The following is a 23,525-nucleotide window of genomic DNA, read 5'->3' on the forward strand; positions in this document are numbered from 1 at the left end:
TCCTCATAGAACATGAATGAACACACAAAACCCTTCTATGTTTACCTCAATTGGCACCTTGGTACCCAGGTTGTCGCATCCGCTCTTGTGCAGATAGAGAACTGCATGGCAACGGAAGGACGCTTGGAGATAGAATGAGGGGAGGGTACTATGGTCCCACGTGTCCTCATCACCGCAGACCCAACGCAATTCTGTTCATTTTCTATCTACCATTTCCACATACCGCAGATTCGCATACACTCATGCATACATACAGCTTACACACGCACAATCATGTAGGATTTATGCATACGAGCACTCAAATCTCCCCATTTGACCTATTCTACATAATCTAGGCTAATTTGCCAATTCCAATATTGATCGGCTCTGGCATAGGCTATTATGCCTATTTGTTTTTTTCATTTAGTGATAGGCTATTTCATTCAATTGCCTGATATCGGTGAGACTGTATGCTACGAGTGTGAATGGGGAGCTGAGAGGACTAGCGTCAACTGTCAACCAGATTCAGTCGGTGTTTTTTCTCTCTCGCCATAATCGTTTGAGCGTCGGCTTTCTTTTTATCTGCGCCTGTTACATTGTAACGCACTCGATGTTAATTCGGGGGAATATGTGAACATCATGCTGGCGGTGTGGTGCTTGGTCTTTGCTGCAGTGGGCGAGAGGCTTGCCGTGTCAGGTAAGAGGGATGACGGGAGAGGGAGGAAGCACCCTTTTCATTTCCAAGTTTACCCCTGCCCAATGTAGGCTATCCCCAATTTTTGCATCTGCAATCACTTCTTCCTCTGTAGACTAGTCTACAATAGTGTGTGTGGGGGTAGCGCGCAGCTGGAGATAGTTGCCTCTGTGCCAAGAACGTAGTGTTTTTAATAAGATCCATCTCCTTCAGCTCTACGGATGCGGTAGATTTGCTGCATCAACACATTTTCACCGCAGCGCTGTCGCCTTTTACATCAAGGGCTTGCGCGTACTGTAGAACCAGCGCCTGACGCGGTGCCATATCAGCCTATTTATGTCAAATATCATTTTTAAAACAAGAATTATCGTTTTTCTGTGTGATAATCCGTGTGTGGTTTAAAGTTGGCAGTTATCAGGTCTCCTGCGTTACAGGCGGCGGTAGGTCGACTTTGGTGCGGGATGCGAGTTTGTGGGACTGGTTCTCGCCAGATGAGCGGGGAGACAGCAGCGACATTGCGGCCGAAGTCGCCTATCCAAAGCGGCTGGTGCAGCAGATGGAGTCGGAGGAAGAAAAGTCCCACGGCTATTTGGATACCCGCGTGAAGAATACCACGGAAGGTACCTCGGTAAGTATAGACCACTGTCTGTAATGGAGAAGTGGGTGTGGCAACCTGTTTTTATTGGAGTGTTGTTTCTTCGTTTTCGTTCTCTCTCTTGAATTCCCTCTTTTGTATTAAATTCCCAGTTCATTGTTGAAATTGTAATGGTTTCTCCCCACCCAAATTACTTGTGCGAACCATGTCTTGCCTGTTTTGGCCTGTCTCTTGTTTTCAAGTGTATCTTAAGATCCATCCCAAACTGCACAAGTCTATCATCAGTCCCATAATGCCCTAACTTCCACTCTGTGACTGGCAGGTGTGCTGTTCTTGCTCTGAACTTCCAGGTGTCTGAACAAAAATGTAAGCGCAACATGTGTGTTGGTCCCATGTTTCATGAGCTGAAATAAAAGAACCCAGAAATGTTCCATATGCACAAGAAGTTTATTTCTCTCAAATTTTGTCCACACGTTTGTTTACATCCCTGTTAGTGAGCATTTCTCCTTTGCCAAGATAATCCATCCACTTGACAGGTGTGGCATATCAGGAAGCTGATTAAACAGCATGATCATTACACTTTGTGCTGGGGACAAGAAAGGCCACTCTAAAATGTGCAGTTTTGTCACACAACAAAAATGTCACAGATGTCTCATGTTTAGAGAGAGCGTGCAATTCTCATGCTGACTACAGGAATATCCACCAGAGCTGTTGCCAGAGAATTGAATGTTAATTTCTCTACCATAAGCCGCCTCCAATGAAATTTTTAGAGAATTTGGTTGTACGTTCAACTGGCTTCACAACCGCAGTATTTGCATTGTGTTGGTGAGTGGTTTGCTGATATCAACATTGTGAACAGAGTGCACCATGGTGGTGGTGGGGTGATGGTATGGGCAGGCATAAGCTACGTACAGGCAACAAACACAATTGCGTTTTATTGATGGCAATTGGACAGAGATACCGTAACGAGATCCTGATGCCCATTGTCGTGACATTCATCTGCTTCTGGAAGCTGAAAATGTCCCAGTTCTTTCATGGCCAACATACTCACCAGACATGTCACCCATTGAGCATGTTTGGGATGCTCTGGAGTCTGGATCAACGTGTACAACAGCGTGTTCCAGTTCCCACCAATATCCAGCAACTTCACACAGCCATTGAAGAGGAGTAGGACAACATTCCACAGACCACAATCAACAGCCTGACCAACTCTATGCGAAGGAGATGTTTTGCACTGCATGAGTCAAATGGTGGTCACACCAGATACTGGCTGGTTTTCTGATCCACGCCTCCACCTTTTTTATATATATATATCTGTCACGTCCTGACCAGTAAAAGAGGTTATTTGTTATTGTAGTTTGGTCAGGACGTGGCAGGGGTGTGTTTGTTTTGTGTTGTCGGGGGTTTTGGGTTGTGTTCTATGTTTTGTATTTCTATGTTCTATTTTCTATTTTTTCTATTTCTATGTCTAGTTTATTGTTTTGACCTTCAATTGGAGGCAGTTGTTCCTCGTTGCCTCTAATTGAAGGTCCTATTTAGTAGGGGTGTTTTTCATGGGGTTTTTGTGGGTAGTTGTTCTTTGTATAGCCTAGTAGCCTTACAGGACTGTTTCGTCGTTGTTTTTGTATACGTGTTTATTTTTGTATACGTGTTTATTTTTGTTTTCCTTCTTCAATAAAAAAGAAGATGAGTATACATATTCCCGCTGCGTTTTGGTCCAATTCCTATGACACCCGTGACAATATCTGTGGCCAACAGACGCATATCTGTATTCCCAGTCATGTGAAAGCCATAGATTAGGGCCTAATGAATTTATTTCAATTGACTGATTTCCTTATATGAACTGCATTTCCTGCATTTCCTGCATTTCCTAATTTCCTATATAAACCCTTTGCAATGAAGATCTGTGAAGTTATTTGGATTTTTACCAATGATCTTTGAAAGACAGGGTCCTGAAAAAGGGACATTTCTTTTTTCGCTGAGTTTATGTCCCCATCAATGATTCAACAACCCTGTGTCAGAAGTGCTACTTGGGCTAAAAACTCCACTGGTATAAATCACCCTATTTTTTTTCCCCATTTTATCTCTACCTCACCCTCCAAACCTTTTCTTTCTTTATTTTTCATACACCCTCTCTCTTTCTCTGAAGAGGAACTTGTAAGTGGGATTGAGGGTGTGGTTCTATGTCGGTCTACGTCTATCAGTGGCAGGGCCCTGCTCATCTGCGTGAGATCATCTAAATATTCGGAAATAACTTCATTTGTTTTAAGGATAAGCTTGAAATGAGTATGGTCGAATTGACTCAACAACCAAAAACACATGTCTAAGTTAAGCTTTCTTAATGAATCAGAAAATCAATAGGTATTTCTGGTTGTTTATCAAAGTTAGCTGGCTAACTTATTGATCCTGCTTTGTAATATACCCTTCTGGTGCGTTAAGTGTTGAGTTGAGTTGGTTGAGAGAATCCTTACACTCATCTGGAGATAAATCTCGCTCTGATTAGGCTGCTTGTTAACCTACCGTGTGATGTGATTGAAATATTTAAAGAGGCTCATGGGTATTTGGATGGAGATTGTGTAAAAGCCCAGTGTTGTTTTTGGAGTTGTTTTTGTGAAGTGGTATAATTGGTAAAGGGGGATATTTTTACTTAATTAGCAGGGTTACATTTAATAATTTTTTTTTGCCTCAGTTGTATTTTTTTGTAGTCATAATTTACTTTATTTTTATTTTTTACAGAGGATTCTAAATAAGTTTAGATGGAATATTCCTAGCTGTCATTCTGACTCATGGATTGATCAACTATTCCATAGGTAAACTTTGATTCCAGGTTGTACAGCCTACTGTTTCCTCAAGTGGCTTTGCTTATCAAGGGACTGGATGTGAAGATACATCTGTTTCTACAGCATGTGCCCATTTCAGATAGTTATTTACAATCACTGTGTGTTACTGAGTAATGAACCTGCTATCACAAGGTTCCCGGAGGACTGACTTTGGGACTAGAACAGTATCAAGATGCCTTGGTGTTACAGACAGGGGTGTTGCTGGTTGCCACCTGAATATCCCGAGGGATGTTATGATTCAGGGCTGATAAATACTGATCGATTCAAACAAATCTACTGATCTATTGATTGACCAAAATAAACGGTCTTCATTACTTCACACACGTAACGACTTTACAGAACTCCTCGGATTGGTATCCACGACACCACATTTTAGTCCTTCCTTTAGCCAAGCAGAACTACCCTCTCCCTGCTCCAGCTGAAGTTGAGTTGTGTGGAATCATTGGAGGGAATGATTTCCGAATGGGAGTCTTGTTTCAGTGAAAGTCCAATGATTCACTGCAGCCTGTATCCTGCAGACAGAATTACAGTGGGCTGGGATTGAATGCTGGCACTGTTTGTGCTTTTGGCGACACTGTGTTTTGACTGCTATAAATCTCTGGCAGCCGGTAAAGCTCCTCATTGCCTTCTCCTTTACCTCTCCATTTTTTGGCAGCCGACGGTAGGGACACATTGGCTTCACACCAGCTTAATGTAGATGGAAATGTAAAGCTTTCTCCTTTCCCGTAAGCCCTCTTCCCGTCCATCTCTATCGCTGAATACAAATGCACCTCCCGGATGGCTTCAGTACTGCCTGGTGGAATGGATTCAGTCCAGCCAAATCAATGGACACTTTATCAATCCGACTATGTTAGCTGCTAAAGTGCTTTTGACACATATGCAGTATTGCGCTGGCAGAAATGCATTTGTACAGTATGTATTTTGGTTTGTTATACTTCTTATAGAATGATAGCTATCATTGTGACTCATCAAATGGGTGAACCACTATCAGAGTGGTGTACTTTTAAGTGGTTCTTCCTGTAATGTCTCTCTCTCTCTCTTTCGACCCTCATCTCACCTTCCCCCTATTTAAGCCAGTCCATTTGGCCCAGAGTTGTTTCCAGGTGGAAACCTTCGGACACACCTTCACCCTGGACCTGGAGTTAAACCAGTGAGTAAATTTGATTTGTGCACAATTTGGATTCATCAACTTGATTGACGTATTCGCCACACCCATTTCCACCAGTCCGTATTTTCTTAATCGCCACAATCATCAACATTGGCATTTCCATAACCGCTACCGTTAGCAAATACACTTTTCTCCTTCCATTTATGACACATAATCAAATGTTTAGTGGAGCGTTAGGGACACAGAGACCCGAGAGCTCCATCAATACAGCTAACCACCCTAGAGAGACAGAAGAGAGAGAGACGGGAGACAGAAAGAGAGAAAGAGGGGGATGGGGGGGACAGAGAGAGAGAGAGAGAGAGAGAGAGAGAGAGTGGCCTGGATTGTCATGACTTTATTATTAATGTGCTTAATGTACTGTAACTCCCCTACAGCACAGTAAAGGAGTCAACACAACAGCCAGACCACCGCTACTCTGTTACGGCTACTGGGCTTACTGCCTAGCTACGATAACGTCCTAAATCACATCCATATGCTGTACTCTACAGCCATGCATTACACAACGCCCTCATGCATGAACACTGAAATGGAATTACGTTAAGAACGGACTATATTCGCACCGACTGCATATCTATTCCCAAGCAGAATAGAGACGCAGAGAACGAGGATATATCCTAAACATAAAGGGTGCGCCTCGTTGTCTTAGACGTTGTGTAGAGCTTGGCATGCGGTATAGTTTATGAGAGAGGTCTCTGTCATAATAACAGAGGTGGCTCTGTGTTTTCTCTCTGCAGCAACCTCCTGTCCTCAGACTACGTGGAGCGGCACTTTCACCAAGACGGCAAACCCTCGCAGTCTATGGTAGTGTGTGTGTGTGTGTGTTTGTGTGTTTGTATGTTATAATTAGGGCCCAGTATTTTGCGCAATCATTTGATATGCCTGGATTTGAACTGTTATTTAAAGCTTTTTCAACAAACTCTACCATTTTCTTTTAATGTCAGATCCAGCACCATCCTCAGACAACTGCTTTAATTTGTTGGTGTAATTCATTTTTTGGATAAGGCTTAAAATACAGGATCAATTCTTGCTATGTCACATGATTGCGCAAAACACACGGCCCTAGTTATAATAGAAGTTCTAACCATGCCTCTGGAAAAGCTACTGTGTTTTCTGCATACTGTAGACATACTGTAGACATACTGTAGACATACTGTAGACATACGGTTGACATACTGTAGACATACTGTAGACATACGGTAGACATACTGTAGACATACTGTAGACATACGGTTGACATACTGTAGACATACTGTAAACATACTGTAGACATACTGTAGACATACGGTTGACATACTGTAGACATACTGTTGACATACTGTAGACATACTGTAGACATACGGTTGACATACTGTAGACATACTGTTGCAATACTGTTGACATACTGTTGACATTTTATGCTATTGTCCAGTAGGCTACAGAGATCTGTTTTGTGTCTTACTGAAATCAGATATGTCCATCCTGGTGGCGACACTTATCAGATTGAAATGACATTAGTGTTGACCACCATCTCACCAAAATAAATGAACGCTACAGTGTAATTGAGTGGCCAGTAGACTACTACAGGAATGTCAGTGCCTCTAGAAAACCATTGGGGAAAAGTCGTTTTTTTCTATTTGGTTCATTGTACTACACACATTACTAACTGCCCCTCGCCCCCCAGCCTCAGCAAGAGCCCCCCTCTCATCCCCACCCACTCTCATTCCCAACTCTCCCTCTGCCCTCACTAGCCAATCAGGAGCTTGTTCCCATGGCAACGAGTCAGCTCTGCAGTGTCATTAAGTTCTTGGCAGAGAGGAGAATGAAAGAAGACAGAGAGAGAGAGAGAGACAGAGAGAGAGAGGGAAAGTGGAGAAGAAGGAAGAGGAGAAATTTGAGTAAAAGGCCAGTGAATACAACGGCAGGATGGGTGATGGTATCAGAGAGAGTCCTTCTGTGTGTGTGTGCTTGCAGACAGTTGGTTCCTTCAGAGAGCAGTGGTGTGGGTGGGAGGATGTACAGTACGCCTGCAGGGATGGAGCCACATACTCACACTCCCAGACCAGCCAGACCAGACCGAGTGCTTGACTCTATGCCAGCTGTGGCTGCTGTGTCTCTATCTCTGCTTTTATTAGAGTGGTTTTGTATTCCTGCTATCCCAATCTCATACTCAGTAGTGGCTCAATGACTACTTCAGATCAGCCATTACGGGAAAGTGTTTCTAATCTTTTGAAGGAGACTAATTGTGAAGGAGAGGCCTTCACCTGGGCTTGAGACTTATACTCAGTGGCCACCCCGTTCATGAAAATGGTTCGCTCCTACAGATAGTGAGTCTCGTGGCCGCCCTTGCTATTTAAAGCAGGCAGACAGGCATCAAGGCATTCAGTTACTGTTCAGCTACTTTGAGTGGTATGATCACTGGTGCCAGGCGTGCCGGTTCCAGTATCTCAGAGACGTCCGGCCTCCTGGGCTTTTAAGACACGACAGTGTCTAGGGTTTACTGAGAATGGTGCGACAAACAAAAAACACCCAATCAGCATCAGTCCTGTTGGAGAAATCTGCTCGTTGATGAGAGGTCGAAGGAGAATGGCTAGCTAACAGATGGGTCACAAGCAGGCAAATAACCGCTGAGTACAACAGTGGTGTGCAGAACGGCATCTTGGAACGCACAGCTTGTCAGTCCTTTTCACGGATGGGCTATTGCAGCAGACTACCACATCAGGTTCCACTCCTATCAGCTAAAAACAAGAAGAAGCGGCTCCAGTGGGCACACAATCACCAACAATGGACAATTGCGGAGTGTAAAAACATTGCCTGGTCCGATGAATCCCAGTTCCTGTTGCGTTATGCTGATGGCAGAGTGAGGATTTGGGGTAAGCAGTGTGAGTCCATGGCCCCATACTGCCTGGTGTCAACGGTACAGGCTGGTGGCGGTGGTGTAATGGTGTGGGGAATGTTTCCCTGGCACATGTTAGGTCCCTTGATACCAATTGAGCAACGTTTCCATACCCCGAAGAATTCTGGCTGTTCTGGAGGGCAAAGGGTGGTCCGACCTATTACTAGATGGGTATACCTAATAAACAGGCCACTGAGTGTATAACTGTCAAAGCAAGTAGCCTAATATGCTTGTCTTTGTATTTCTGTTTATTTGCCATTCAATTCAAACATTCCATAGCGTGTCCTGATTACTGGTTGCACACACCCCAACTGCTAATTGTGTTGTTAATTGTTACTGTGTTCTCATTGTCTTTCTAGCCATGTGTAAGAAGGGGATGTTTTTACTGCCAATGGTTTTATTTGCTCTGCAGTTTTAAGAGGAATTGTTTTAAACATTTTAAGTGTTACACTAGGCCAGCTCTTTCACACCAATGAAGGATGGGGCTCAGATGGTTGCAGGCAAGGTAGATGTTTTATTCAGAATGAGCATTAGTGTTCTAGCTGGATGCCCTCTTCTTCATCTGTGTTGAGGTCTCGTGTGTGGTCCTCCTCTTCCACTCTTTGACATCCACTGCTCAAATTTACATTTTTATTTTATTTCACCTTTATTTAACTAGGCAAGTCAGTTAAGAACAAATTCTTATTTACAATGACGGCCTACACCTGCCAAACCTGGACGACGCTAGGCCAATGGTGCGCCGCTCTATGGGACTCCCAACCACGGCCGGTTGTGATACAGGTTTATTCTTAGCCAGCCCAATGCATTCTCACTCCATGTTGTTCCTTCCAAGCTGTTCCCACTGTGGGGCAACATAATGTTGGATTTATTTATAAGCTCCATGTACAGAAAACCCCTCCATTGTCAGAGCGGTAGCTAAAGTAGAGTGGAATAGAGTAGCGTGTAATAGAGTAGAGTGGAATAGAGTAGAGTGGAATAGAGTAGAGTGGAATAGAGTAGAGTGGAATAGGGTAGAGTGGAATAGGGTAGAGTGTAATAGAGTAGAGTAGAATAGAGTAGAGTGTAATAGAGTAGAGTGGATTGGAGTAGAGTGTAATAGAGTAGAGTGTAATAGAGTTGAGTGGAATAGAGTAGAGTGGAATAGAGTACAGTATAATAGAGTAGAGTGGAATAGGGTAGAGTGTAATAGAGTAGAGTGGAATAGAGTAGAATAGAGTAGAGTGTAATAGAGTAGAGTGGAATAGAGTAGAGTGGAATAGGGTAGAGTGTAATAGAGTAGAGTGGAATAGAGTAGAGTAGAATAGAGTAGACTGTAATAGAGTAGAGTGGACTAGAGTAGAGTGTAATAGAGTAGAGTGTAATAGAGTTGAGTGGAATAGAGTACAGTATAATAGAGTAGAGTGGAATCGGATAGAGTGTAATAGAGTAGAATAGAGTAGAGTGTAATAGAGTAGAGTGGAATAGAGTAGAGTGGAATAGGGTAGAGTGTAATAGAGTAGAGTGGAATAGAGTAGAGTAGAATAGAGTAGACTGTAATAGAGTAGAGTGGACTAGAGTAGAGTGTAATAGAGTAGAGTGTAATAGAGTTGAGTGGAATAGAGTAGAGTGGAATAGAGTAGACTGTAATAGAGTAGAGTGGACTAGAGTAGAGTGTAATAGAGTAGAGTGTAATAGAGTAGAGTGGAATAGAGTAGAGTAGAATAGAGTAGACTGTAATAGAGTAGAGTGGACTAGAGTAGAGTGTAATAGAGTAGAGTGTAATAGAGTTGAGTGGAATAGAGTAGAGTGGAATAGAGTAGAGTATAATAGAGTAGAGTGGAAGAGAGTAGAGTGTAATAGAGTAGAGTGGAATAGAGTAGAGTAGAATAGAGTAGACTGTAATAGAGTAGAGTGGACTAGAGTAGAGTGTAATAGTGTAGAGTGTAATAGAGTTGAGTGGAATAGAGTAGAGTGGAAGAGAGTAGAGTTGAGGACAAGTAGGTCGCATATAGTACAGACAGCTAGCAGTATAATGGTGGGAGGAAGAGAGGGAGAGACAGAGAGAGACAGAGAGAGAATAGAAGTAGAAACTGTTTAAAGCACAACTCCTGGGGACTCCATATAGTTTTTTTAGGGGACTGTGAAATGAGCATCACCGTCCTTCTCAGTCAGTTTGATGGAAACCTGCAAACCAATGTACCACTACACAGTCAACTTACTTGAGCATGTGACTGTACATTAACAATGGTATGGTCTTTGTGTCCACAGGGAGGGGAGCACTGCTACTATCAAGGGAGGTTGAGGGGCTTACCAGAGTCCTGGGCAGCTCTCTCCACCTGTCTTGGCCTATGGTGAGATTCTCCCCATAGCTATAAACTGTCTGTCAATGGCCTTGCCTCACCACACTGACTCGGTACAGTACTGGCACTATGGCTTTGATAAGCTATATGGTATCTTTGATCTTCATGTACTAATATCACTGCTATACAATGGGAGTCTTACAGATATATAATGAACGTGTTTGCTCTCTCTCTCTCTCTCTCTCTGTCTCTCCCCCCTCTCTCTCTCTCTCTCTCTCTCTGTCTCTCCCCCCCTCTCTCTCTCTCTCTCGTTTTCTCAGTGGTATGTTTTCTGATGGGAGGTTCTCTTATGGGATTGAGCCTCTTTTCGACGGGACCAATCAGGTGAGTGTGTGGTGGTTGGGAGATAACGGTATAGATAGCCCTGTGTAGTAGCGTTGATGTTATTCATTCATTCATTCATTCATAGTAACATGGATGCAGATGAGGAATATGGATGAACGTAGTAAAGATGGTATTGTTTTCTCCTGGTGTCTCATTGACTCTTCTCCAGACTGAAGGGGCCCACCTAGTGCGTAGGATGCCTGATGTCAGACTATCCCCAGACTGTCAAGGTACTGGCAACGTCCTACATCCTCTCTCTTTTATACAATCATTGATGTTCGTACTTACCAATGAGAAGACGCATTGATGTTGGTAGATCCATGCTCTTTGATGTCATTTCTCAGTCCTCCGTGTTGTATTGTGTCCAGACTGCACAGACGACAGTGGGATAGAGGGGGATAGAGCCAGAGCTAATGATGATGAGCAGATGAAGGATCCCCGGGCCAGTGAGGTGCTGAGGCGCTCTAAGAGACAGCTGCCACGCAGGCCCACCGTGCAGTCAGAGACCAAATACATCGAGCTGATGGTGGTCAACGACTACGAAATGGTGAGTTAGCCTTTCCTGAAAAGAATTGATGTGTGTGCGTCCGTGCGTGTGTGTGACGCGCACACACTGTACCTAACGTTTTGTTGTCTGTCTGCAGTTTGTGCAGCTGAGACGCTCCACTACCCAGGCCAGGAACTTTGCCAAAGCAGTGGTCAATATGGCTGATGCAGTAAGAGCTCTGTCACTTCATCCTTAACTTTTATACTGATACCCATCGTCAATTATGAGGATATTGTTATGTTGAAGTTAAAGCCATATCAATAATCATAGGCTAGGTTGTAGCCTATAAGAACAATCTCACATAAACTCAGCAAAAAAAGAAACGTTCTCTCACTGTCAACTGCGTTTATTTGTAACGTGTAAATATTTGTATGAACATGACAAGATTCAACAACAGACATAAACTGAACAAGTTCCACAGACATGTAACTAACAGAAATGGAATAATGTGTCCCTGAACAAAGGGGGGGTCAAAATCAAAAGTAACAGCCAGTATCTGGTGTGGCCACCAGCTGCATTAAGTACTGCAGTGCATCTCCTTCTCATGGACTGCACCAGATTTGCCAGTTCCTGCTGTGAGATGTTACCCCACACATTCACCAAGGCACCTGCAAGTTCCCAGACATTTCCTAGGGAAATGGCCCTAGCCCTCACCCTCCGATCCAACAGGTCCCAGACGTGCTCAATGGGATTGAGATCTGAGCTCTTCGCTGGCCATGGCAGAACACTGACATTCCTGCCTTGCAGGAAATCACGCACAGAACAAGCAGTATGGATGATTGTCATGCTGGAGGGTCACATGAGGGAGGAGGATGTCTTCCCTGTAACGCACAGCATTGAGATTGCCTGCAATGACAACAGCTCAGTCCAATAATGCTGTGACACATCGCCCCAGACCATGACGGACCCTCCACCTCCAAGTCGATCCCGCTCCAGAGTACAGGCCTCGGTGTAACGCTCATTCCTTCGACGATAAATGCGAATCCGACCATCACCCCTGGTGAGACAAAACTGCGTCTCATCAGAGAAGAGCACTTTTTGCCAGTCCTGTCTGGTCCAGCGACCGTGGGTTTGTGTCCATTGGCAACGTTGTTGACCTGCCTTACAACAGGTCTACAAGCCCTCAGTCCAGCCTTTCTCAGCCTATTGTGGACAGTCTGAGCACTGATGGAGGGATTGTGCGTTCCTGGTGTAACTCGGGCAGTTGTTGTTGCCATTCTGTACCTGTCCCGCAGGTGTGATGTTCGGATGTACCGATCATGTGCAGGTGTTGTTACACGTGGTCTGCCACTGCGAGGACGATCAGCTGTCCGTCCTGTCTCCCTGTAGTGCTGTCTTAGGCGTCTCACAGTACAGACATTGCAATTTATTGTCCTGGCCACATCTGCAGTCCTCATGCCTCCTTGCAGAGTCAGTAGAAAGGCCTCTTTAGTGTCCTAAGTTTTCATAACTGTGACCTTAATTGCCTACCGTTTGGAAGCTGTTAGTGTCTTAACGACCGTTCCACAGGTGCATGTTCATTAATCATTTATGGTTCATTGAACAAGCATGGGAAGCAGTGTTTAAACCCTTTACAATGAAGATCTGTGAAGTTATTTGGATTTTTACGAATTAACTTTGAAAGACAGGGTCCTGAAAAAGGGACGTTTCTTTTTTTGCTGAGTTTATCTTACTTATTATGTCCATGCTCCTGAATTTGTGTATACCATCAGTGTACGTTTGGCCTGCAGATTTACAGGGAACAGCTGAACACACGCATCGTGCTGGTTGCCATGGAGACCTGGACGTCGGCCAACATGGTTCCCGTGGTGACCGACCTGTTGACGACGCTGCAGAACTTCATGAAGTACAGGAAGGACAGTATTAAGGAACAAAGTGACGCCGTGCACCTCTTCTCGTGAGCGCCCCCTGTCTATGTCCCCCTGAAATGAAAAATAGAGGAGGTTGATATGCTCCTGTATCTAACCTGGGGCAGTCAGTGGGTGCGTCCCAAGTGCCACACCATTCCCTCAATAGTGCACTACGTTTGACCAGAGGGCTCTGGTGAAACGGAGTGCACTATAAAAGGAATAGGGTGCCATTTTGGACGAGGTCAGTATTGTTGACTGGTTGCAGCCGGTTTATATATACTACAATATGTCCTGGTCCTTTAGTCCAGGTTTTACGCCTGTTCTCATCCATCTCCTCCAGGGGGCGTACGTTCCAGAGCAGTCGCAGTGGGACGGCCTACACTGGAGGGGTGTGCTCTCTCACCAGAGGAGGGGGCATCAACGAGGTAAGAGAGACCTGTGTGTTTCCTACTCAGCTTCAAAGGACTGTGACTCACAACAATGGGCTCATAGCCCGGGCTCATGCTTTAGGAACTGACACAGCTACTACATTTAAGAATGACTCTTCTTTGACTTCCTCGTTTCTTCAGTGAAGAATGGGAGGAGTGGAACTTCAGTCAAACGGAACGCCATTGATACAGGGTGGATGTGTGTGTTTGTGTTCCAGTATGGGAACGTGGGTCCTATGGCCATCACTCTGTGCCAGAGTCTGGGTCAGAACATTGGGATGAGGTGGAACAACATACGCAGCTCTGCGGGTAAGGACAATCAGAGCAGGGGGATGGGTGATGGAGGGAGGGAGGGTGGATTGTAGGTAGGAAGGAAGGAAGGAAGGAAGGAAGGAAGGAAGGAAGGAAGGAAGGAGAAAGAAAGGATGAAAGAATGAAAGAAGGAAGGAAGGAAGGGAAGGGGGAGAGAGAGAGGGAGAAGGAGAGAAAGAGGGAACAGGTACAGATAGTGTAAAGACTAAGCGAGAGGTAGGGACAGGAGACAGGAGCCCATGGATTCAGTAAAAGGAGGGAGGAAGGGATGGATGGATGGAGGGAGTGGCACAGGCAGCGATGGATTGAATTTATTTCAAACTTACTTGTGAAATAATAATATTTTTTTCTCAAGGATTTACCTCAGTAAATAAATGTAAGTTCCTTCTAGTCAAGATGAATGCCATTAACCATCTCGTTTTTTTCGCATGACTTTTCACTCCCTCTTTCACCCTCCTTTTCTTCCTTTCCCTCCCTCTCTCCGTCTCTCTCAGGAGACTGCAGATGTCCTGATTCTTGGCTTGGTTGTATCATGGAAGACACTGGGTAAAGATTGACTTTAGGACTACATATACTGTACATACAGTACATCAGTCTACAGAACACATAATGTTCTCACAAGCGTTTGGCTTCGGCTTATTTAATACCAGATGGTACAATGGCGATTTGATAAGCTATTGTCAAATCAATCTACTACAATGTGTGTGTGTGTGTGTGTGTGTGTGTGTGTGTGTGTGTGTGTGTGTGTGTGTGTGTGTGTGTGTGTGCTCGTTTTGTGTGTACAGATATTACCTGCCCAGAAAGTTCTCTCGCTGCAGTGTTGATGAGTACATCCAGTTCTTGCTCCAGGGGGGCGGGAGCTGCCTCTTCAACAAGCCCAACAAGGTGAGGTTGGTGTGGGTGAGGGATGTGGGAGGCTGGCCTAGCCTGATGTTCTAGTGGGGAGTGGAGTGTAAGCTGAAGGTCCCAGGAGTGCCGTTATATATAGCCTAATTAATTATCCCAATGTCCTCATTTCTCCATATTAGATATTTACATACAGCTCTGTGCCCATCCTTGATTATCTCTCTCTTCCTCTTCCTTACGACCTTCTCTTTTCCCTTCTTCCCCTCTTTTCTTCCTCCCATCCTACTTGTCTACTGTGTCTCCCTCCGTCTGTTCTCCTCTCCCTCTATCCCTCCGTGTCTCGATCAGCTGTTGGACCCCCCTGAGTGTGGGAACGGCTTCGTGGAGACAGGGGAGGAGTGTGACTGTGGGTCTCAGCTGGTGAGGGTCTCTTTAAGGAACTGTAACCCATACATGATGAGGGACCAGAACCCTCCAGCATGGATGGAACTACTGCCACAGCCCTATGGGCCCTGGTTAAAAGTAGGGCACTATAAAAGTACTAGGGTTCCATTTGAGACAGACACTGTCATGGTGACACTAGAGGGTTAATGTTGGTATGAGGAACAGTCTCGGTGACTGTGTGTGTTTGTCTGTAGGAGTGTGCCCGTAGTGGAGGGGCGTGCTGTAAGAAGTGTACCCTGACCCACGATGCCATGTGCAGTAGTGGACTGTGCTGCAGTGGCTGCAGGGTGAGTCCCTCTACCCCACTACCACCACCACTTCATTTACATATCACTCATCACACTAGCTAGTCCACTCTATGGAGGCTAGTGCCTCTTCAGTATTTAACTCGTTCATTACCAAACATTTCATTACCAAACGTTTTTTTATTAAGAATCGCACACAGTTTTAATGATAAAAGCATCCGATATTGAGTATTACGGGTCTGTTGGTGCACCTACACGGTCGTGACAGTAAGATGTCATGTGTGTGATATAGTCATGTGTGTCTGATATTGTCCTTGTGTGTCAGTATGAGCTGAGAGGAGCGGTGTGCAGACAGGCTGTGAATGACTGTGACATCCCAGAGAGCTGCACAGGAGACTCCAGCCAGGTACTGTTCTCGACACGATCACACTGGTGCATGCTGGGAGATGGAGTCTTTGGGAGCATGAGTTGGTCTGACGTAAACCATACTGTATGTCATGTTCTTCTGTTGCAGTGCCCACATAATGTGCACAAGCTAGACGGATACATGTGTGACAGTAGTCAGGTAAGGCACACCTTTGTTTGAATGGGGGTTTTTGCTCTGCAGTCAGTGTGTTGTTGAGATATGTCTGTCCTGCTGTTATCCTTTGTTTTCATCTTCCTGTCCCTCTCTCTCTCTCTCTCTCTCTCTCTCTCTCTCTCTCTTGCTCTCTCGCTCTCTCTTCTCCTCTCTCTCCTCTCTTCTCTCTCTCTCTCTCTCCCTCTCTCAGGGTCGTTGTTATAGTGGTCAGTGCAGGACTCTCGATGGCCAGTGTAAGGGACTGTGGGGCTACAGTAAGTACTAATGATTCATTCATTTCTTGAATGTCTTTCACACCCCTGAATTACTCTTGCCAGTAGTAATGTCTTGAGGACTGTTTCTATGGCTCTGCCCATGACAGTCCTATGCCATCTTGTGGACTGATATGGAACTTCATCTGAGTTCCAGATGGCGGTGATATGGATCTAATGTGTGTTGTGTCTGTGTGTGCTGTCTCAGATTCAGCTGACCGCTTGTGCTATGAGAAGCTGAATGCAGAGGGCACAGAGAAGGGAAACTGTGGGCAGAGTCCCGAGGGCCAGGGATGGCTGCAGTGCAACAAGCCGTGAGCCTTCTATCACGACTTATCACTCTCATTATTTCACAATAGACGTGACCAGAGTTTTATTATTCTGATTGTTTTTCTCCCCCATCTTCTTTCCTCTTCCTCTCTCGCTCTCTCTCCCCCTCTCTCTCTCTCCCCCTCTCTCTCTCTCTCTCTCTCTCTCTCTCTCACCCTCTCTCTCCCATTCTCTCCCCTCTCTCTCCCCTCTCTTTCTCTCTCCCCTCTCTTTCTCTCTCCCCTTCTCTCTCTCTCTTTCTCTCTTTCTCCCTCTCTCTCGTTCTTTCTCGTTCTCTCTCAGGGATGTGCTGTGTGGTTTCCTGTTCTGTGCCAATATGACGCTGAAGCCAAAGTTTGGGGATCTGGAGGGGGAAGTGACCAGCCTTACAATATACCACCAGAACAAGTACCTGGACTGCCGGTGAGTTGTGCCTCTCTACCCCTTTAATGATTTATATTTGGGAGGCTCTTATAGATTGAACAGAATAGATTCATTTATAAATGTATCCATCGTCGCCTCTCCCCCTCCTCTCAACTCCTCCTCTCTACTCTTCCTCCTCTCCCATCTGTGCATCTGTGTGTCCAGAGGGGGCCATGTCCTGCTGGAGGACGGGTCAGACCTGGGCTACGTGGAGGATGGTACGCCGTGCGGCCCCAACATGATGTGTCTGGAGCGCCGCTGTCTCCCCGTGGCAGCCTTCAACCTCAGCACCTGCTCCGGCTCCACGCTGGGACGCACCTGCTCTGACCACGGGGTGAGGAGACAGACAGGGACCGCCCCACCACACACGCCTGCATTTAAATAAAGGGATATTACCATGTTGGGTTTGTGTTTTCAAAAGTAAACGTTGACAACTTGACTACTGTGCCAATTATTGTTCTCCTTTGTTTTTAATCTTTCTGTTTCTGTTTCTCTCTCTCTCTCTCTCTCTCTCTCTCTCTCTCTCTCTCTCTCTCTCTCTCAGACATGCAGTAACGAGGTGAAGTGTATCTGTGACAGGGACTACACCGGGAAGGACTGCAGTGTCTTTGACCCCATCCCTGACCCCACGCCGCCTGCCAGCACGGAGAAGAAAGGTCCAAAGCGCCTCTGTCTGTCTGTTTGTCTGTCTGTTCTCCTCGTATCCCTCTCATTGTCTGTCTACCATCACGTTATCTCTTTGTGTACATACATGGAGTGTAGGGTAGCTATAGTCTCACTTTTCAGATAGCTATTGCCTTAGTCATGATTTGGATGAAAGGGCAGTGGAGTAAAGTAAGGGGAACTGACTGACTTTGTCTCTACATGTGTGCATATACTGTATGCGGGTGTCTGTGTGTTTGTGTGGGTGTTTCTATAATTTACAGGCATATGGCTTCTATCTTCAAGTGTCTTCCTTCCTATCTTACAGTCTGTATCTGATTCAGAGGGGTTGGGTTAAATGCGGAAGGCACATTTCGGTTGAATGCATTCAGTTGTACAACTGACTAGGTATCCCCTTTTCCTTTCCATTGACACAGGGCTCATAGGGCTCTCATAGGCCCCAAAAACCAAATCCACCCTAAGCAAGAGGGTGTCCAGCTGAAAGAGCAAGAGAGGGGGATGAGAAAGAAGTAATAAAAACACCCTCCTTTTTTTAACTGTCGCCTCCCTGATCTCCCCTCGCTCTCCCACGCGCTCCCTCTTCCTCCACCCCACATCCTTTCTCTCTCTCTCTTTCTCTCTCTCTCTCTCTTTCTCTCTCTCTCTCTCTCTTTCTCTCTCTCTCGCTCGTTCTCTCTCTTTCTCTCTTTCCGGATGTTGTTGATGTACAGTGTCGATGCTGTCCTCTGACGTGTGTTTTTGGTGGTGTTGTTTTGTTCCCCTCCGCACCCCTCCTCCCCCCTCCTTCCTCTGCGCAGGTCCCAGTGGCACCAATATCATAATAGGGTCCATCGCAGGTGCTATTCTTCTGGCAGCTATAGTCCTAGGGGGGACAGGATGGGGATTTAAGTAAGAGTTCTGGCATGCCTCTGTGTACCTGTCTGCTTCTCCCCAAGGCCCCCACTCACACCCCTCCTACAAAGAAACGACTTCACCCACTTCGCAACTCATTGCCCCCCCGACGGTGGGGACACATGGGTTGGGTTCACCATCCAGTTGCTTTGAAACATATGGATACATTTAGTATGAGTATCGGGGCTGGTACCTCCGATCCTTCACTTTGTAAGATCTAGTAGAATTGAACCCTGACCTCCTCCGTACATCTCTCCAGGAAGAGAAAGAGATGCCTCCCCTTCACACCTTCAGACTGGCTCCAACCCAGCTCTCCTGCCAGGGACAGGAGTGGACAGTTCCCCCTGTAGTCTCCTATGAAGTTCCCATACTGTTGTGGTTCTCTTTGAAGCCTCCTTGTGTAGAGTTCATTCTATGATGCCTCTCCCTAGTGCAGCTCTTCATTTGGAGTATCTTTAAAGTAGTGTTCACTCAGTAATGCCCACTCAGAAGTGCCCTAACCAAAGTGCCCTCGCTGCTGTGGCTGTCTCTGTAGAGCCCTAGCTGTGTGCATGCCTGGCCTGCTAATGCCTGTTCACTCCTTAGTCTCTGAACCAAAAGGATTATGCCACTTCCCTGTCATCACTTTCATCAAGAATTATCAAATGTGTGTTACATTTCTTTGTCTGGTTCATCAAACTTAATTTCTCCAAAATAGTTCATATTTTGCTGGGAATCATGAGTAATCCTTTTGGGGACAGGGGTAACTGTGTGTGCATGTGTGCATGATCTGTGTCAATATTAATGTGGTCGGTTAAATATCTTCTACAATATCTTCTTGTGATAGTAGTAAGCTTTACGCTAATTTGAACAAACAAGAACATTGTTAATTACTACTACGGCTGTGACGGTCTTGGATTTTTGGATGACGGTTATTTGTCAGCCAAATGACCGGGGTCACCGTTATAATCATTTGAATAGCGGGGTTTTTTTAAGACACATTTTCTCGTCCGCTCCTGACTACATGTGCTGTGCTGCTGCAGGGAAGGGGGAGTTGCCTAGGCAACCAAATACTTGTTCGCTACAACACCTGGCTTGTTTCATCAAGACGCAACAAAGTTTCATCACGTTGTAAGAGTCCACGATACTGCGGAAACGGACTCTACCGCACGATTCCCCAGCCATCCCGTCTTCGGTCGGCTGTTCGTTCCCACACACACATACACACAAAAAAAAATTGTTATGACGTTGTTTAATTTCATGATGGCCTTCATCCATAATCGTCAGTTACACGATTATACGGTAATTGTGACAGCCCTAATTACAACATAATTCATTTGAGTATGAAAAAAAGTGTCAAAAACCTGGACTTCTTGTAGTCTACTACACATCACTTTGAATAGGCTTTATACAGTGCCTTGCAAAATTATTCAGACCCCTTGAATTTCTTCAAATGTTATTGTGTTACAAAGTGGTTTTAAAATTGATTTGATTGTAATTTTTGGTCATCAATCTACTCAAAATACTCTAATGTCAAAGTGGAAGAATAAAAAATAAAAAATAGGATTTTTAGAAATGTGATAAAATATAGTTATTGCCTCAGAATTCAGCCCCTTTGTTTAGGCAAGCCGAAATGAGTTCAGGAGTAAAATGTGGCTTAACAAATCACATAAAAGTTACATGGACTCACTCTGTGTGAAATAATAGGGGTTGACATGATTTTTGAGTTACTAACCCTTCCTCTGTCCCCCATACATACCACATATGTAAGGTCCCTCAGTCCCTTTTGAATTTCAAGCACAGATTCAACTACAAAGACCAGGGAGCTTTTTCGAAAGCCTCATAAAGAAGGGCAGTGATTGGTGGATGGGTAAAAATAACAAATCAGACATTGAATATATCTCTTTAAGCATGGCCGAGTTAATAATTATGCTGTAGATTATGTATTAAACCACCCAGACACGTCAAATATACAGTCATCCCTTCTGAACTGAGCTGCAGGACAGGAATGAAACTGCTCAGGGATGTTACCATGGTGATTTTAAAACAGTTACAGAGTTCAATGGCTGTGATGGGAGAAAACTGAAGATGGCTCAACAACATTGTAGTGACTCCACAACAATGAATTAATTGACAGAATGAAAAGAAGAATACAAATATACAGAACCAAGGCACTAAAGTAATACTACAAAGAAACACGGCAAAGGAATGCACTTTCTTCAAGCATGGTGGTGGCTGCATCATGGTATGGATACTGGTGAGTTTTTCAGGATAAAAATAAATGGGATGGAGCTAAGCACAGGCAAAATCCTAGAGCAAAACCTGATTCAGTCTGCTTTCCACCAGAAGAGGAATTCACCTTTCAGCAGGACAATAACCTACAACACAAGGCCAAATATACACTGGAGTTGATTAGGAAGAAGACAGTGAATTTTCCTGAGTGGCCAGGAATCTGCTGTTTAGCCATGATCCCCAACACCTTGACAGAGCTTGAAGAAATATGAAAATAATAAATGGGCTGATCTTCCACAATCCAGGTGTGTAAAGACTCACAGCTGTAATCGCTGCCAAAGGTGTTTGTAACATGTATTGCCTCAGGGAGCTGAATACTTATGCAACAACAATATTTTAGTTATTACATTTTCTATGAACCTTTTAAAACGTGAACTATTTTTTCCACTTTGACATTACAGAGTATTTTGTGTAGATTGTTGACAAAAAAATGACAGTTAAATCCATTTTAAGGGTTTATGAATACTTTTGGAAGGCACTGTACCATGATTTTGAAATGCCTTTGTCATCACTACACAGTATCTACTGTTGCTAAGCCTACTTTGTCTCCTACTGTCACTGATGTGTCTCCTGTCCTCGTGTCTCTTCTCCCAATGTGTTGCTCCTCCTCTTCCTGGTTGAAGGAATATCCGAAGAGGAAGGTATGGCCTAGCTCCTGACACTGCAGGGTGACATCCTTCACCCCCCCCATCCCATAGCTCTTCACAGCATGGCCTCAGACCCCATCTCACTCACAGTTGACCTCTGACATCATCCCACCTCTGACCTTAAACCTCATTCCTCCACTGACCTAATTTCACAGCTGATTTCATCCTCTGACCTAACCCCACATAGCACAGCAAAACTCTAGCGTCAGTCTCAGCCTTTGTCTTCTCCACCTCGACCTATTCCACCCAGAATGCCGTTTTCTTTCAGTTCCATTTCATGTCTTGTTGACGCTCCTCACACCAAGTCCTACAACACCTTCTGTCAACTGCTCAACTTATTTACAACCTTACAACTTTTAGTCTCTCACACTGTTTCCTTTCTTTCCAGATCTGGTGGAGGATAAGATGTCTGTCTGTCTGTCTGTCTTTGTCTGTCTGCTCCTGTCTTTCTCTCACTCTGTGATGTTTCCAAGTCGGAGAAGAGGGAAAAAGAACAAGTCTTCCACTCCTGTCCCGAACCTCTCCAGACCTCTTCTGTTAACATCTCCTGTCCACTTCCTGTCTGTCCACCTGTCTATCTCCGGCCCCTCCGGGCCAGTGTAGCACCTCCCACATTGCATACCAGCCAATTATATTATCCAATCAGGATAAAGTCTTTGCCACGGACAGAATGAGAAGGTTGTTGGTCCCTAGAGGGGCGCCGGGGTCTTCCTCCTTTCCAGCGGCTAAGTATTATGCACTTCGGTGTCTGCGTACTGTAGTTCCCTTTCCTTCCGCTTACGACAGTCCAATGAAGAACATGTCAACAGTGGACAAATTCAGTATGAGACATGTCTTTCCAATGCTTGTCTGGAAACAAACTTCTGGCCGCTGTTTGAGAATGCTGGACTGGCCCAGACCCGCCATCTGAAAAACGATTTAAAACATAGGATGTTGTCAAGGAAACACAGAAAAACAAACATTTATCAAAGACTCAAGTGGCCATTGGATCAGTTGAACTGCCCCTTTCAGAGAGGCCATGTCAGACGACTGGATGACAACCCAGATTCAGACATTATCTAGTTACAACAACACGGATGTGATCCAAGAAGAGTCCTGTATTGGACGTGTTGTGTACAGGCCATTTCCAAAGAAAGAACAGCAACTTATTGTGAGAATGACTATGAAACAAAAGCAGTAGACCGTTCAAAACATCATGGACTGATGTAGGGTTTATGTTGATTGTTAATTCTTTGTTCCTGTCTGTTGAGATGTGTTGAAATGTAGGAAGGGGGAGTTAGACCCTATGGTTTTGGGATCATATTTAAAATGCAGCAGAGACCGTAACTCAGTGTTTTCAACCGTAGATCTACCAACACAACATTCCACATAGTGTTAGTTAACAGAGCCTGTCTGTATGTGTTTGTATTCTATTCACCACCTTCTTAAGAGGCCCAAAGTGTGTATGGTAAAGGAGGTTGAAACTGTGTGTGTGTGTGTGTGTGTGTGTGTGTGTGTGTGTGTGTGTGTGTGTGTGTGTGTGTGTGTGTGTGTGTGTGTGTGTGTGTGTGTGTGTGTGTGTGTGTGTGTGTGTGTGTGTGTGTGTGTGTGTGTGTGTGTGTGTGTGTGTGTGTGTGAGAGCATTTGCGTGTGCGTTTGCGTGTGTGTGTAGGGTACCAAAATTCCGGTTACTATCCCAATATTTCCAAGTTTTCCTGAAATCCTGGTTGGAAGATTCCCGGAATTGTGAAGGAATAAGCAGGGAAATATTGAATCCTCCAACCAGGGTTGCTGGAAAACCAGGGAATGTTGAGAAAGTTACTGGAATTTTGTGTGTGCGTGTGTGAGAGAGATTAAGTGAGGAAGAGAGCAGGTGAATTAGAAAGGTACGTGCTGTGTTTGGGACAGTTATGCCCTTGTTCACCGTGACACTCCTGCCAACAACACTGGTAGATCGTTTATAGATTTTTACTTCTAGAAAAAGTTATCTTTCTGTTACCTGGCTTTGTGCTCGGGAGCCAATGGCAG

General features: G+C 44.9%; 1 protein-coding gene across 3 annotated transcripts; it reads left to right on the top strand.

The window, feature by feature from the left end:
* The first annotated feature begins 180 nt into the window (after positions 1-180).
* On the top strand, positions 181-22,467 carry LOC115197688 (disintegrin and metalloproteinase domain-containing protein 11). Of its 3 annotated transcripts, XM_029759460.1 has the most exons (26): positions 181-676; positions 1,108-1,301; positions 5,182-5,258; positions 6,011-6,077; positions 10,396-10,478; positions 10,748-10,811; positions 10,981-11,041; positions 11,180-11,358; positions 11,456-11,527; positions 13,089-13,255; positions 13,549-13,633; positions 13,855-13,945; positions 14,443-14,494; positions 14,734-14,833; positions 15,143-15,214; positions 15,433-15,525; positions 15,809-15,889; positions 15,998-16,048; positions 16,254-16,317; positions 16,523-16,628; positions 16,927-17,046; positions 17,212-17,380; positions 17,591-17,702; positions 18,507-18,597; positions 21,495-21,512; positions 21,907-22,467. In XM_029759460.1, exons 1-26 carry the CDS (start codon positions 619-621, stop codon positions 21,920-21,922), a joined length of 2,343 nt encoding a protein of 780 aa, XP_029615320.1. In that variant the 5' UTR covers positions 181-618; the 3' UTR covers positions 21,923-22,467. The 3 variants fall into 3 exon arrangements, with proteins under 3 accessions (XP_029615320.1, XP_029615312.1, XP_029615329.1); XM_029759452.1 differs by having other exon boundaries at positions 21,495-22,467; XM_029759469.1 differs by lacking the exons at positions 18,507-18,597; positions 21,495-21,512; positions 21,907-22,467 and adding an exon at positions 18,126-18,313.
* Positions 22,468-23,525: the final 1,058 nt, after the last annotated feature.

Source organism: Salmo trutta, chromosome 1, assembly GCF_901001165.1.
Source record: "Salmo trutta chromosome 1, fSalTru1.1, whole genome shotgun sequence".
Classification (NCBI taxonomy): domain Eukaryota; kingdom Metazoa; phylum Chordata; class Actinopteri; order Salmoniformes; family Salmonidae; genus Salmo; species Salmo trutta.

Excerpts from the sequence above, each read along its gene's own strand:
- LOC115197688 (XM_029759452.1), top strand. The coding sequence starts at position 619 with ATGCTGGCGGTGTGGTGCTTGGTCTTTGCTGCAGTGGGCGAGAGGCTT. Across the intron at positions 11,359-11,455 it reads TGGTCAACGACTACGAAATG|TTTGTGCAGCTGAGACGCTC; the intron begins GTGAGTTAGCCT and ends GTCTGTCTGCAG. Across the intron at positions 16,049-16,253 it reads ACATGTGTGACAGTAGTCAG|GGTCGTTGTTATAGTGGTCA; the intron begins GTAAGGCACACC and ends TCCCTCTCTCAG.